This window comes from Chlorocebus sabaeus, chromosome 26 (assembly GCF_047675955.1).
Source record: "Chlorocebus sabaeus isolate Y175 chromosome 26, mChlSab1.0.hap1, whole genome shotgun sequence".
Taxonomy (NCBI): Eukaryota; Metazoa; Chordata; class Mammalia; order Primates; family Cercopithecidae; genus Chlorocebus; species Chlorocebus sabaeus.
The window spans coordinates 38,339,247-38,354,720 of NC_132929.1; the positions used below are offsets into that span (position 1 = coordinate 38,339,247).

Consider the following 15,474-nt stretch of genomic DNA (forward strand, 5'->3'; position numbering starts at 1 on the left):
CTTGCCCTAGTCACCACCCGCCATCATCCTCCACCCGCTCCTGCTGGCCCAGTGACTGCTCATGTGAGTAGTCTTCCTGTCCACATCCCACAACACTCATCCTTCTAACATGTGATGGGAAGAAGCGTTAAGGGAGGTGCTGGCTAAAGGTTTGAACTTAAGTGCTCTTGAAGGGCATAATTTAGCCATTCGTCATTACCACACAGAATGAGGCATTGAACAGAAAAGTGTGATTCATGCCATTGTATTTTCTCTGAGTAGAGGATAGATTCTGGTATCTGAAGTGAATATAGCAAAATGGTAAGATCTCATATTCTGATGCCAGGTAGAGGGGCATCCAAACACCAAATGATAAACTTCTAAAAGTGTAGTGCTACAACAGCAGCAGGACTGCAGTCACAGTGAAAGTGACGGAGACCACAGACTGTGGCAGCTGAGAGCTGGGGCTGTGGGGTGGGATGCCGCTGTCTCCAGCTCTCAGCTGCATGAGATGGAGCAGGCGTCTCAACCCCTCGAAGCCTCGGTATCTTCCTGTGTATCCACCTCTTAAAGTTATGGAGGCTCAGTGAGGAAATGGATGTTAAACTTTCAGCAGAGAGCCTGGCACAGGGGATGCGCCCACTAGATGTTTGCAACACGTGGCCCACAGCGCCCAGCTGGTAGGCGAGCTTTGGTGAGCATGGATGGATATGCATGGTATCGCCCTCCTGGAAAGGGGCCTGTGCGGAGGCAGTGGTTCCTGTGGGGATAAGCTTTTTTTGTTCTCCCAAGTTGGGCTAATCATAAACAGAGCATCTAGGCTGATGTGAAATCATTTGTGCTTTTTTTCCAAATCAAGGCTTGGTCAAAATGCTCCGGGCAAAAGGCAGTTGGGATTGGCTTCCTACAAAGCTTTTGAAGGTTTCTTTCATCTCCTGCTTTTTTCTGCTCCCCTGCTACCTTATCCTCTTCCACTCCCCCTTCCTCCTGAGTTTGTAAGATGTCTTTAGTTCTTTTAAAAGTTGCTAATTTATAGAAATTGACAGTTTGTAAAATTGAATTCAATTCTCATATCTCACTCTGGATCTTGGAATGGGTTTCTTAGCACCTCTGCCATATTTAGAGAGATGAAGAACTCCCTGGAGGAAGTAAAAACCAAGAAAGAGTACATTAATTAGCAAGCGCTTTCAGCAGTAAATTGCCACATATCTGCCTCTGCCTGTGAGTCAGCCCAGTCCTGTTCCCCTCCCGCACCCGACCGTGGAGCCCCTGAAGGAGACACGTGTATTTACATGATACATCTGTGGCTTTTTTATTTTTTTTGAAAGGTGACACAACTGGCAAGCTATTTTGAGCCCTTGATCTTAGCCGCAGTCGGTGTGGCGTCCAAGATTCTTGACCATCAGCAGCAGATGACGGTGCTGGACCAGACCAAGACGCTCGCAGAGTCTGCCTTGCAGATGTTGTACGCAGCCAAAGAAGGTGGCGGAAACCCCAAGGTATGGTCCAGGATTTCGGGGACTCACTTAGGACCACTAAGAAGCCATCACGCATTCCTGCTGTAATGTGTCCCTCCAGGAAAAAACACTTCCAGTTCTTGTTGGTGGCATTTGAGCTCCCACTCTGAGGTCGGAAATAATCTATTGGTCTTCCCAGGGTTCTTAGGGAGGAAACGAAGAAATATACATAAAAGTTGTTTTTTTTCTTGACAGAATGTGTAGACAAGTATCCTTGGGGAGGAAAAGTGTATGGTGTGATGATGACAGAAATGAAAACTGTAATGCTTGCTGGGTCCCTGCTCAGCACTGACACCCAGCTTGCACAAAGGAATGCTCTATTGTGCTCCAGTAAATGTCATTTTGATTCCTAGTACTTAAGAGACTGCAGTTTAATACACAAATCTCCCATACCAGTGGCCAAGTATGATGACAGCCTGTCATAGGAGACCTTGCACCACATTTCACTCTGAACTTGGGAAGTGCAGAAAAGAGAATAGCATATGCAAAGTCATAGGTAGATTTATTAAAGGGTTGTGATTTCTTCAGGAATAGTGAGTGGTCTGATCTATCTGGAACATGCAGAGTTGGGGGACCACCAGGCAGGAGGATGGACTAGGCTGCAGGGTGACAGGTCTCTTCCACATTACGGACTTCGGTCTTCATTGTAAGTAGTGGGGAGCCATTGGCGGTCTTTAAGCAGGGGAATGGCACAACCAGTCCTTATTTTAGAAACATTGAACTAGTAGCAGTGAGAATAATGTCATGGACTTTCCTTTTCTTTTCTTGAGATAATGTCTCACTATATTGCCCAGGCTGGTCACGAATTCGTGGCCTCATGCCTTCTTCCTGCCTCAGCCTCCCAAGTAGCTGGGGCCACAGGCACGTGCCACCATACCTGGCTAGCCTGCTTGCTCATTTATTTACTTATTTACTTAATAAATTAATTATAGATGGGGGTCTCACTATGTTGCCCAGGCTCATCTCGAACTCCCGGCCTCAAGCAATCCTCCCCCTTTAGCCTCCCAAGTACCTGGAATTACAGGCGCAAACCACAGCACCCAGCTTGGACTTAAGTTTTCTATGTTCGATTTTTTCATTCATGTACTTGGCAGTTATTAAGAGCCTCATTCTGGGGATGCTGAAATATTAAGAGCCAGCCACTGCCCTCAAGTCCTTCAGAGTCTTTTGGAAAAATAAGTTGAGTTGCTGAAGTGGTGGAATAGAGCCAGAAAAAAAAAATACCATTTTGACTGTGATGGAGTAATGACAGGGTGCCCTGCAGTCGTGCCAGCCCCCTTTGCACCCTCCCCAAACTGGAGGAGGCAGAGCTTACCTTCTGACTCTCTTCTGGGTTGTCTTTTCTCCAGGCTGTTTACTGCCATGTGTCCCCACTCCTACCTGAGGGTTTCAGTACTAAAAGAATAATTCAAAGTAGGAGTTTTGTGGATTTTTTTTTTTTGAGACAGAGTTTCGCTCTTGTTGCCCAGCCTGGAGTACAATGGTATGATCTCGGCTCACTGCAACCTCCGCCTCCCGAGTTCAAGTGATTCTCCTGCCTCAGCCTCCCGAGAAGCTGGGATTACAGGCGTGTGCCACCATACCCAGCTAATTTTTTGTATTTTTAGTAGAGATGGGGTTTCACCATGTTGGCCAGGCTGGTCTTGAACTCCTGACCTCAGGTGATCCCCGCCCCCTCCAGCCTCCCAAAGTGCTGGAGTTACAAGCATGAGCCACCACACCCGACCTTTCTGGATTTTTAAGACATGAACACATCTGCTTGGACTGTATGTTCAGAGCTCCTTGTGGAATTTTATTTTCTCTCAAGGAACCTCACAACCTCAACTTCTCCTTTCTGGTAAAGCAGAGGCTGTTACCAGAAAGCCTACAGTGCTGACTGTGCTCCCAGCCATCAGAGATGGGGTTTCGCCATGTTGCCCAGGCTCATCACAAACTTCTGGCCTCAAGCAATCCTCCGCCTTCAGCCTCCCAAGTACCTAGGATTACAGGTGCAAGCCACAACATCCAGCTTGGACTTAGTTTCCTGTGTTCCCACCCATAGAGCACACATAGTCAGCATTGTAAGCTTTCTGGTAACAGCCTCTGCTTGAAAGTGGTGTCTAGAATAATTTTCCACCAGTGTGAAGTAGTTTTCAGTAACGCATTAGATGATGAAGTAAAACAAGATGAGTGAAGGCAAGGCAGGTGATCACTTCTGTCCCTCACTGGTCTCATTCAACCTGCTCTCTTTCTGCAAACCCTGACAGGCTTAGCCCAAAGTGCACCTGGGACACTGCAAGTCTGCTTTTTTGAACCCTTTCCTTAGATGCCTGATGCAGAGACTTAATCACCTTGAGTGTTATTCTTTGGACAGATATTTACTAGGTTTTATTTGCCATGTGCTAGGTGTTATATACCCTGTTTGCAGAAGAAATAAAGGTTTGTCAGATAGTTACGGGTAGCTTTGATTTGGTGAAAAATAGCACAGGCTTTGGGGTCAAACATAATTGGATTCAAATCCCACCTCTGCCTCTCACGAGTAGATTACTTCATTTCTTTGTTTCTGCAGCTAAACAATGAAGGCAATTATGAATGCCTCCCTAAGGTACTGGTAGAGACTAAATGAGATAATATGCCTGACATAGTCGTTATGTTTTTTAAAAAAGTGGCAGCCCAGAACCTGGTGTTAATGAATTACATGCTTACCAAGGCATTTGCAGTGTAACCTCTCTCCCTCGCTCCATTGAGCTCTTCTGCAGTATTCTCAACCCCACAGTGCTCCGTTCTCCACTCATCCCTACCCCGCCCAGTTCCCTTCTGCAGTATCCTTGACGGGCCCCCACAGATTCCGCCTGCAACACTCCAGCAGAAGCGCAGCCCTCTCCACTGTTGGGCAGTTCTAATTATTCCTTGTTTTTCTCCCTCTACCAAAGTTGAAATCTGCTCCCCTGTGGCCTTCTCCCATTTTTCCATACTCCTGTGATGTCTGTGCCTGCTATCCTGGGCTTTGTATTTGAAGCGCTGTAATAAAGAAACAAGGCTCCTTTGGAAGCGGACTTCAGACGTGTGTCTGAAAAAGAATGGAATCTGGTTTTCCTCTTGTGTGGTGCCGTGAGGAACAGTAACAAGGAACCCCTCTGGAATCTAAAATAACGACCTCATTGTTGGGCCGACTGATGCCACTTATGAGATTGCTGTCGGTGGTTTAAACAGGCCTTAATTGAGATCCAACTGTGTCTTTGGGTATCTGAAACTATTGAGCTCTACTAGCAGGTGTGTGTGATTTGAGATTAGGTTGTCTGATAAAGATGAGACTTGCCTTTGGCCTTCAGAAGAAAAGGCCCTGGGTGAGGCCTGCAGTAATTGGAGGAGGCTTCATAGAAGAGGTAGATGCTGAGCTGACCCTCTAAGAATCTGTGAAAAACTTAACCATGAGAAGTGAAGGAGAGCAGGCCTTCTAGAGAATTCATCAGCATGAGTGGTTGGGGAGGTAATTCATTTCTGGGATCACCAAGAGCAAGGATATGCTTTCATAGATTTTGGTGACCTGGTACAGGACAAGTGTCGTTTAAATTGTCCAAGGAGTTCAAAAAGTTTTGTGATTTACTGCTGCCCTCCAAATTTGCTTCTGAACCTTCCTGAGCCTGCATGAGAGTACAGATCCTTGGCAGGCAGTGCTCCCATCTCCCCAAGAAGGTGTACTTAATTTTCATATGAATGTGTAGAATTGCTGGCATTTTTGTATCTTCAACAGTCATCTCTTTCTAAATGAGACTTAGAGAAATATGCACCCTCCCTTTCACCTTCTGTATGAATGAAAATGTATGAGATGCTCTTTCTGGAGAGTAGGTCCAAGAGGTATCACCTTTCACACTTCTATCATCAAAATAAAGCAATCTGCACATTTTGTGTTTTACCATCTCTGTGCCATGAAATCAGCTATCAGCCCAAATTACCAGTTTACTTCACTCATCCCGAAGACAGTCCTGTGTATCCTGACACAGTTGCCTCAAGGATAACCACCCATGATCAACATATTTCCCATCTCATCAGATGTCATATTTGAATAACTTTTCTTGCTTCCTATGGCTTTTCGATTCACACAGGGCCAATTCCTGTGGCTCACATAGCCTCTTGAAATTCTCTTGTGTTTAGAAAATCACCCAATGATTTCTCGTTTACTGCTTTCCACTGGCTTCTTTACCTTCTCATTTACCAAAGTAAAGATGCAATATCTTGGCCTTTTGAAAGGGTCTACTTCCCCAATAAGGTGGCTCAGGGTGGCCGTAGCCACGGCATGGGTAGACCCAATGCCTGGATGTAATGCAATTCCGACCCTAAAAACCTGACATCAGGTCAGATTTTGCAGAGCGAGGGCACGATTTCCTCCTAGACTGCCCTTATAAATGACAAGGCGCCTGCAGCCATATCATCCATCACTGCATAGCGTTGCTATAGTTTTCCCCATTTTACCTAGGAGGACTCTAAACCCAGGGCCACTTACCTAGTTAGCCAGCAGTGGAGCCAGAACTAGAACCCAGGTTTGTCTGTCACCTTGGCTGTTCCCCCGGCATCTTGCTACTACTTGCGGTGTCTTTCAGGGAGCCCAGGACTGCCGTTATTTCATTGTTTCCACCCATTGATTTACCTAACCCCTACTCTGCTTAACACAGGTGTGAAACACCTGCTTCCTAATATGGTCTAAGGAATGCATGGGTACTCAGGGCTTTACTTGCAGGGCTGCATGCATTTCTCCAACCTCATGGCATATAATTTGTGACATAGTTTCAAAGCCTATTAGGCACTCCACAGATACATTTCCCTCAGAGGTACCTACATTTCTGTAATCCAATCTTATCTTTAGATAGGGAATTATAGTGCGTTGGGCGACTTTGAAGAGAAGTACATTTATTTTAAGCACATTTTTTCATTATATTATTTTTTAAATGTGTCAACTTGTATATTTAGGGACCTGTAGCATTCTGTTTCTACAGTCCTGAACATAGTAACATATAAAATTAGTCATGTCATAAGATTTTGTTTGATATTGCAGTTTTGTTTTTCCCTGATTGTAAAAAGAGATCTTTTTCTATTTGTCTTTCTGATTTTTATTTACTTTGCGAACAAATGGCCAAACATAAAGAAAGGGAAGGAATAGAATACATTGCTGTGCTCCATTGTGGGGGTATGGTTTTACACTCTACTTTTGAAGGTTATTCTTAGAAGACTGAACACTGCACTCTTCTGCTTAAGGAAATGTTTCACACTTCCTTCTCAGGCGCAGCACACCCATGACGCCATCACAGAGGCCGCCCAGCTGATGAAGGAAGCAGTGGACGACATCATGGTGACGCTGAACGAAGCTGCCAGTGAAGTGGGGCTGGTTGGGGGCATGGTGGACGCCATTGCAGAGGCTATGAGCAAGGTGGGCGTGGGCTCCAGGGCTCTCCACTCCCTCATCTCCCTCACACATGGGCCTTGCGTGCTTTTCCGTAAGCTGCTGTCAAGGCTCATAGCAACAAGTCTCTACTTTTCTTGAAGGTTCTAGTTAATGTACAGATACCCAGTCACACGTCCAACATATTATTCTTTATTATTAATGCATTACTTTTGTAAGCCAGTTGTGCCCTTCCTTCTAATTTTACATGAAAGAAAAAGAGGGAGATGGAAAAGATATCATAGGTTTCCTCACTTGTAAGATGGAAATTGATTATCTACTTCATAGGGTTTGTTGTGGGGGAACAATTGCCAAAATGAAATAAAAGTGATTCCTGGCCAGGTGCGGTGGCTCATGCCTGTAATCCCAGCACTTTGGGAAGCCGAGGTGAGCGGATCACCTGATGTCGGGAGTTCAAGACCAGCCTGACCAACATGGAGAAACTCTTTTTCTACTAAAAATACAAAATTAGCCGGGCATGGTGGCACATGCCTGTAATCCCACTATTCAGGAGGCCGAGGCAGGAGAATCACTTGAACCCAGGAGGCAGAGGTTGCGGTGAGCCAAGATCGTGCCATTGCACTCCAGCCTGGGCAATGAGAGCAAAACCCTGTCTCAAAACAAAGAAAAAAAAAAAGTGATTCCCAAGTGCTAGCTTTTGGAATGGCTATTTTGAAATCATGTGGAGCTTTAAGAATGTAGATTCCTAGGCTCCACCCCCAACCCACTCAATTGGGTTACATTTTAACATACTCTTTTTAAATGCTCCTTGTGGTTCTGATCTCTAGCCAGGCACAGAAACCGCTGAAATAGTATATATGTAAAAGCCCTTGGTAAACCGTTGCAGGCTACAGACATATAAGAGAACATGAGTATCATTTTCTCATTTAGTGACCCATCAATTGAGTTGGATCATTAGGGTGACATGACTGGAGACAGTTTCAACTCCATATCTCTTGTTCTTTCCCCCAAAGAATCCTTCACTAGTCATGTAAGTTTGACACTCATTAGAAAGAATGCTTGTTCATCAGCATCTAATTGCCATCCTGTGATAGCATGCCAAGAATTTTAGACATCGTCTATGTTTTGAAATGTCCATTGTCAGATTGTGAATACATTAATAAGGTTTTTCAGGATAATAAGCAGTCTTTAATTGCTAATTTAGAGAACATTGGTTGTTCGTATCTCCATGAAGAAATGATACGCTGTAACTATAATTAGAATAATTATCCTTAGGCATTATGCAGTCATTGTTAGCCTGGGAACAAACATAACAAGCCCAGGATGGAATGCTGTGTCTCCCTTTAGAGACTCCAGGCTCCACTTTGTCAAATCGTCCATCAGTTTCTGCTGTGGGCTTCTCATGCTGCAAATGTGGACATTGTGGCAGAAAATGAGTGAAATTTCCCTCTTCTCAAGGCCTTTGGATCAGTCTCAGTAGATTTGTTTGGTTTTCAGGACGTCAGAACACCAGAGCTTTGAAAAGAAACCATGTATCTACCCAAGGACATTAAATAATGGCGCCCAAGGTTTCTTGGTGCAAATTAGAAATTCAAATGATGATCTTTTTCCTCTTGGGAGAAGATAGTTTTCAGTGCCTCTCAAATGACAGGGAAAGATTCCGTAAATCCTAGGAAGATGGACATCAGATCCAAAGTCTTTCTTTGATAGCCCTATGCCTTATGCACTGTGATGGACTGTGGACAGAGAGAGCAGGCCCTGCACCACCTGCTGTTAGTGGTATAGCCTGTGCTGTCTCAGCCAGAGACACATTGGATTCTTCTGGATGGGCTGGAAATAAGTCAGGTGTTACTTGATAGCAGTAATTAGGAACTGCCAGCCAACACAAGCCACAGAGGCCAGGAGCTATTCTTCCCCGCTCAGTTCTGCGAAGTATATAATTGTGGTTTCAATGTTGCCCCTAACTCTTATCTACCCTGGCCTGACATCCAGGGCACCACATAACACCTCTTCCCCATTCCCATTCTCCCTTTGCTTAGCCTGTTGCTGGGGACTTATAATTAAGTGATGTTTGAGGTCCTTTGGCTCCCTGTGCTGCAAGGCATTAGAAAGCTGGCATAGTGTCTCAGAATTTCGTTAACTTCGTTAAAACTCTGAGATACTATTAGACTCATTGTCTGAAATTCTCAAAGCCACTGAATTATAGAAAAACATGAGTGTAGCCAGAGTTAATTCTAACTTGGATGTGACTCTCGACACTTTGGGGGCTTCCACTCTGGAACTTCTGTTTGAGATTTTGTCTCGTCATCTGAGCACTGGGAGGTTTGGAGACTCACAAGTGAGTATGAAGTAATCAGCTTTCCGGGGGACCTTGGACAGGCATTCAGGCTCTCAGAACCTTGATTTCCTCATTCAGTGAGGTTAGTAGGATCCTATGGGATTTTGTGATGTGGTCTCTTTTCTTTGTTTTTGTTTTGTTTTTGTTTTTGGCCAAGTAAGAAAATTAAAGAAACAAAAACAGACAAAGACTGTGCTATCTACATCACTGCTGTTTTACAAAAGAAAGGTCATGTTAGCACCCACAAAAGGAGGAAGGCTATAATCTCAGAATAAAGGAAAGTCCTTTCAAATAAATGAAATTGAAATCCTAGTCACTACTTTGTTCTTTCTTTTCCCATTGTCCTCGGACTAGTTAAAGGTTCTTTGGCTGGTGGCCACTGGCCAAGAGCTCTGAGCTGCCCTTCAGCTCCAGCATCCTGGCATGTTGGTAGTCATGTCACATCTCACATGCAAGCTCCTAGCACGTGGCCTGAGGCTTAGAAGATGTTCAGTCAATTTACAACAAGTGAATGAGTGTGCAGTTCAGTCTCCTTTGACTAGCGGGGCCCCCATGCCGTGATGGGGATACAGCATCTATCTGCCTGATAGGGAAAGCTAAAAAAGTCTAGTGTGGAGTTTGTGTTAATAGTTTGGTGAAAATTATATGCTGGGCTATGCAGCCACATCATGCATAGGCCACAGTGATGCGTTCCTTTCACTCACAGTGCAGTCCATGCCTGCTCATGACATATAGTTCTCACCAAAGATACCAGCTAACATTTTCCTAATTGACCACTTGGCCTCAATCTCTTCTCTGACTGAAATTTATGGCACAGAGCTGCCAGTGAAATCTCAAATACGTCATTGCCTACCCAAGATCCCACTGTTGTCTTCATGATTTCAAGGTTCTCCATAAAACAGATGCAGCCTCATTCCCACTGCTGTCAACAGCTCCCTCCTATTCAGGTCAGGCTGACCTCACTAGACTCGCTCTGCCTGTATTCATTTCTGTTGACTTTGTCTCTTCGCCTGGAATACCATCCAGCAACCAGTGGTGATGGTGAAGATGGTGGTGGTGAAGATGGGTTGCCTGTTTCTTCATCATTGACATTATCATCAGCATCGTCATTATCACATTCTCTCCTCTTCCTATATGTAGTTCTTGACCAGGTGTAGTGTTGGTTTTTACTGTAACCATGTGATGCCTGGAAGTTAACACTGAAGGACTGGAGATCAGAGTTTAAGTAACCAGCCTGTGGTTCATTCACAAGCCTTGGACGCAGATCTTGAATACAAATCTCCTACACCAGTATGTCCCCAAGCCTTCAAGGGACCTAGTCCCATTGCCTCAGTTCTTCCACCCCACAGTGATCTTGCCGTTCTCTCAGTTCCTGTTGCATTGCATTTATGGTCAGGTGAGCAACAACGTATTTCTGGTGCTTCTAATTCCTTCTGTTCCCCAATTGTGCTCATAAAGAAGGGTTCCATGGATAGCCATGGACTCTATCATTCCTCAGGAAGCGCTTCCTGATGGACAGTCCGCCTCCTTTCCCACCTCATCTTCTGCCCCTTTGCGCTTCCTTAGAAGTGTCAGGCTGGCCCCCGCCTCCATGTGCTTGAATTCTGTTCCTTTTTCTTGGGATGCCTTTCCCACCTTTTACATGTGGCAGACTCCTCGCCTGGTAAGACTTGGCCGAAACATCACTCCTCTGGAAGGCCTCCCGCTCCTCTCAGGCAAGGCTGGGAGCCTCTCCTTGCCATGTACCCCGAATGCCTTATGTGCCCTTCTGTTGAAGTCCTTATTGCACAAGTTGGGCAATTGAGTTGACACTGGGCGAAAGAATCTCGGAGGCCCTCTCTGTTTTTCAAAGTTCCTAATTCTTATAAATACAGTCTACGCTTCAGCAGGCTTCTTATGACCTTTGGATTCTTTTCCTCTCCTCTGTAGCTGGATGAAGGCACTCCTCCAGAACCAAAGGGAACATTTGTCGACTATCAGACAACTGTGGTTAAATACTCCAAAGCCATTGCGGTGACAGCTCAGGAAATGGTAAGAGGGGAGAGAACTGCCCTCCCCGCTGTTAGTTGCCTTTTTATCCACTGCCGCCGCTGAGCCTGCAAATCCCAGATCTGTGTCGGAGAGAGAGCCCAGACCACTCTCTAGTCCCTCAGGGGCTCCAGCTTCTGTCCTTTATCTGTGGTCTTTCTGGCTGCCTGTGTCCAGTAGCCCCAGTCTGCTGCAGTTCTTATCTCATGAAAAAGCTGCAAGAGGGAATTAAAGGTGGCTGAGACTTGGGCATGAGGACAGAGGAGCAAAGGAAGGAGAGAAAATGAGAAGACGGGGAAAACAAGGAATTTGTAGTTAAGGAGAAAGGGGAAGAATCCTATTCACCTCACAAAGGACTTGGGGTGTTTTTAGTAGATTAAAATAACAGTGCAAGAGAAGATATTTCGGGATAAAATAGAACAGAGATGAGATTATCTGATGAAATCAAGTTATAATACTTGGACAATAAGGTATTGCCATCTTTCAGGCAAAATGAAACAGTATGGTTATGTAAAAAGAAAAAAAAAATTCCTGACAGTAGAAGGCATACAACTTTTGGAGGTAATGTTTGGTTTGGGCTTTTTTTTTTTTTTTTTTTTTTTTTTTTGCTAAAATGTAATGCAGCCAGAACTGTATTATATAGATCCTTAGATACAAATGGCATTGAGCGAAAGTGAATGCTATCTGATATGTTAAGCAGTTATAAGAAAGATGACAAATGTGGTCCCCAAAGAATTGATAGGAGTCCATAGAAAAAGTTTCTCTCAACTTTTGAAAGCTCAGATGCCATAAGATAAAATTTCTTGTCCTTCTCGGGGGAAAGATGCCTCTTTGATATTTGCCACAGAAGCCTGGGTTGAGAAATCAATGGGCCTTCCTCGCGGGAGTGACCAGAATGAGCCACCACGTGGTTGCTGTGCCCAGGTCCCCTCTGAGTGGTTTTGTCATGTAATCGTGTGTCCACTAGAGGTTGAACTTGGACCACAGAGTCGTCCCTGGCTGCTGCCATTCATTCATGGAAACTCTGTGGTTGTGCCAGGCTTGTTTAAAAGAATTCAGGCTGGGGAATGGTACACCCATCTCAGTGTTCTGTGAAAAGCTGGAGCTGAGCCCAGTCTTGTCCTTCTCAGGGGAACGTGGGGGATGGATCCTAGGTCCGAGCCAGCAGCCCTTCAGCGCAGATTCCTGATGAGCAGGAAGCGCAGCGCAGCAGCGGTAAAACATGTTTGAGCAGCCTCATGGTGTTTCTGGAATGTCTCCAGAGCCAGGTCCTGGGCTGCCCTGGCCTGACCCTGGGTGTCCATGAGCTTAAGGAGCTGAGCTTCAGGCTGCATGGTCACTCCTGAGATAACTGGCCTGGCTCCTTGTGTGAAAGAGGCCCTCCTCCCCCCATAAGGAGTGACTCAGTGCACCTGTTGGCAGGTCGCAGTGGAGCAGTGCGTGGCACCACTCACTCTTGTGCAGTTCAGTGTGCGTTCCTTGGAGGCCACATCTCAGCTGAAGGCTGGGACGTGTCCTTGTACACATGCCTTAGATGGGGTGGACATTCCTGTCCTGCCTTGATGGATGGAGAGTCATTTGAAAGGTATTTTAAAAGGCTGTTTAAAATCAAGGTCTTAAAAGGCCACAAATAAAGAGACAGTATTGTTATCCAGAGCAAGAGGAAGTGGAACAGGAGGGGAGCCCCATGATGAGGGACAAGTTGACACCCTTCTGGGTGGTAGATTAAAACTGCTTTTGTGAGAATTTAAAGATATTTTTGTCCAGAGGAAGAAGAAACACTAGAAACTAGCATGCCAGCTACCTTAGATAATTGAGATGCCTCAGTCTATGAAACAGAGAAAAATCCCGAGTATCTTCATAATAAAGGCAGAACTTGACCATGTGGGCTACACACTACTCTTAACTAAATTTGTGGGTAAAACCTTGTAATTCTTTGGCACAAATTTACTGCAAAGCTGTATCCTCTATGAGTTTTTTTTCCTCTAAAACATTGGCTTATCCAGCACTTCTCATTCATGGTTTTCTTAACAGCCCTGTCCTCATGCCCTCTCTCGCCTGGGTGGGACCTGCTTCGGGGCATCCAGAGACCAGATCAGCCCCCTACAGAAGCCTGGGCCCAGGAGTGAGAAGCGAACAGGGCTTGTGCCTTCTGCTGGCTTCTAGGGGGAATTCCTCTGGTGACCCCCCCAGAGCAGGGCTGGCGAGGAGCTGGCACACTCACCTGCCAGAGGGGGGACCCTGGGGGCTGGCTCCAAGCTGCACAGCCCCAACGCTGAGCATGTCCCCACCGGCCCGGTCAGAATCTGGCCTGAGCAGGGCCCTACGAGGGCTCTGGCCTTTTGTGTGCAGTGCAGCATGGGCTTGGCTTGAACTGCCCTCTCCAGCTTCTAGCCCCAAATGCAAGGCCTGGCCTTCACCCCCTCAGGAGCTTAAAAGTGAATGAAACCCTTTGGCTTCCAGTGATATTAACACATGGTTCTCATGCTTTTCTCTGTGTGTATGTGTGTGTGTGTGTGTGTGTGTGTGTCTTGCTTGTTTTCTTTTTCCAGATGACTAAGTCGGTTACTAACCCGGAGGAGTTGGGAGGACTGGCTTCACAAATGACCAGTGACTATGGGCACCTGGCTTTCCAGGGCCAGATGGCAGCAGCCACGGCGGAACCAGAGGAGGTCTGCCATCTTAAGACCCCTATTTTAAGATGCACACACACACTGATGCCCACTCCTGGGTATTTCTTCATAGCTTAGCTCCACTCTAGAAGACTCCAGCCCAGTAACCAGAGCCCAGTTTATTTCCCCACCACTGCACAGCACAGGTCCAGACCCAGGGAGCTCCAGGCTGTACTCAAGGCTCACTGCCCCTTATGGGGCAGACTGGCCAAGAACTGGCGCATGGGCTTTCAGACAGAAGGATTTTGTATACAGTGTTCTACCAGGTCCCCTGTCCCTAGGCCCATCCCCTGCTGTCTCTGTTAGCATGCCCAAGCGTGAGGCTGCCATCTTGTCACTTCCTACTCCAGTTAGCACATCCCCCGCAATTATTTTTGTTTTCCAAAGGTTCACAGACGTGTTGAAAAATTCAAGTATGAAAATCAGCTGTCCCTCTCCCTAGAAAGAGCTACTTTCATGAAACAAAGTCTTGCCTGAATATTCTGGGTGGCTAAGAATTGACCCAGATCCCTCCCCCCATACCTCCTGTGGACTCCTTTTATTACTTCCCTGCCTTTCCTAGACCAGCTTTCCTTAGTGACCAGTGTAGACTTGGCTTTAGAATGCCTGTACCTGTAAGAGTCTAACAGTGGCCAAAGTTGGGCCCCAAAGGCCACTTTCTAAGAGCTGCCATCTCTCATACTTCTAATGGGGTGGTCCACTGGGAAGGACACGGGTCAGGTGCAGCTCCAGGGAGCCTCATAGCATCTGTATCAGTGTGAACAAACAGAAGGAGTCCAGGGCTTGGGGAACCACATGGCTTCTTAGAGAAAGGAAGCCCAATTTGAAATGAAGATTAATGGAGTGGATTACAGGGACACTTGAAAGATAAAGGTAATGACATTCTGTGAAATTCAGCAAGCTGTTTATTGAGTACAAACCCTGTTCAAAACATGCCTAAATGAACCAAGCTGTCAAGGCAGAAGGTTGTAATTGGTCTTCTCTTCTCCTTATGGTGACAGTCACTGTCCCCAAGTTACTCAGTGCTGCTATTTCTCCTGGGAGTCAGGTCTAAGTATGTTTTTACAAAGACTCCCAGAGATATTACAGAAATGAAGTCCCAAAACAAATCACTTTCTAATGTGTGTGGTAACAATGCATGTAAATAGGAGTACCATATATATATATGTACTTGCATACATATATATCTAGCATGGGATTACTTAAGTCTCTAACAGTGTCTGCATTTTGAGATATTAGAATAATTGGCTAGGCTGTAGCATGAATAATTCTATTTGCAATGACTGTGAACTCACTACCAAGAAAAGAGAGTTATCAGATACCGACATTAAGATTCTGTTGACTCCTAACACACGCCTATCTTTTTTATATTATTATTTTTAAATAGACTCCCTATTTTAGTAAGATCATCTAGATTTATAATTCATTTGACTAACCTATAATTTTGAACTCCATAAACATATGTAAGGGAACTTATGTTACAGTAAGGAAAAGTTTGCTTGGACAAAAGGAAAATGTGGACTGGGCGCGATGGCTCACGCCTGTAATCCCAACACTTCGGGA

At 45.5% G+C, this 15,474-nt stretch overlaps 1 protein-coding gene across 4 annotated transcripts in view; it reads left to right on the top strand.

Moving 5' to 3' along the window:
• TLN2 (talin 2) overlaps positions 1-15,474 on the top strand; it is a 451,144-nt gene that overhangs the window by 379,425 nt on the left and 56,245 nt on the right. For 3 of the 4 annotated variants that reach the window (XM_073012205.1, XM_008016371.3, XM_073012206.1), the window contains 4 exons: positions 1,308-1,478; positions 6,754-6,900; positions 11,141-11,242; positions 13,792-13,911. In XM_073012205.1, coding sequence (XP_072868306.1) covers positions 1,308-1,478; positions 6,754-6,900; positions 11,141-11,242; positions 13,792-13,911 — 540 coding nt within the window. The remainder of the gene's footprint in view (positions 1-1,307; positions 1,479-6,753; positions 6,901-11,140; positions 11,243-13,791; positions 13,912-15,474) is intronic. The other variant, XM_008016374.3, reaches the window with a different exon arrangement.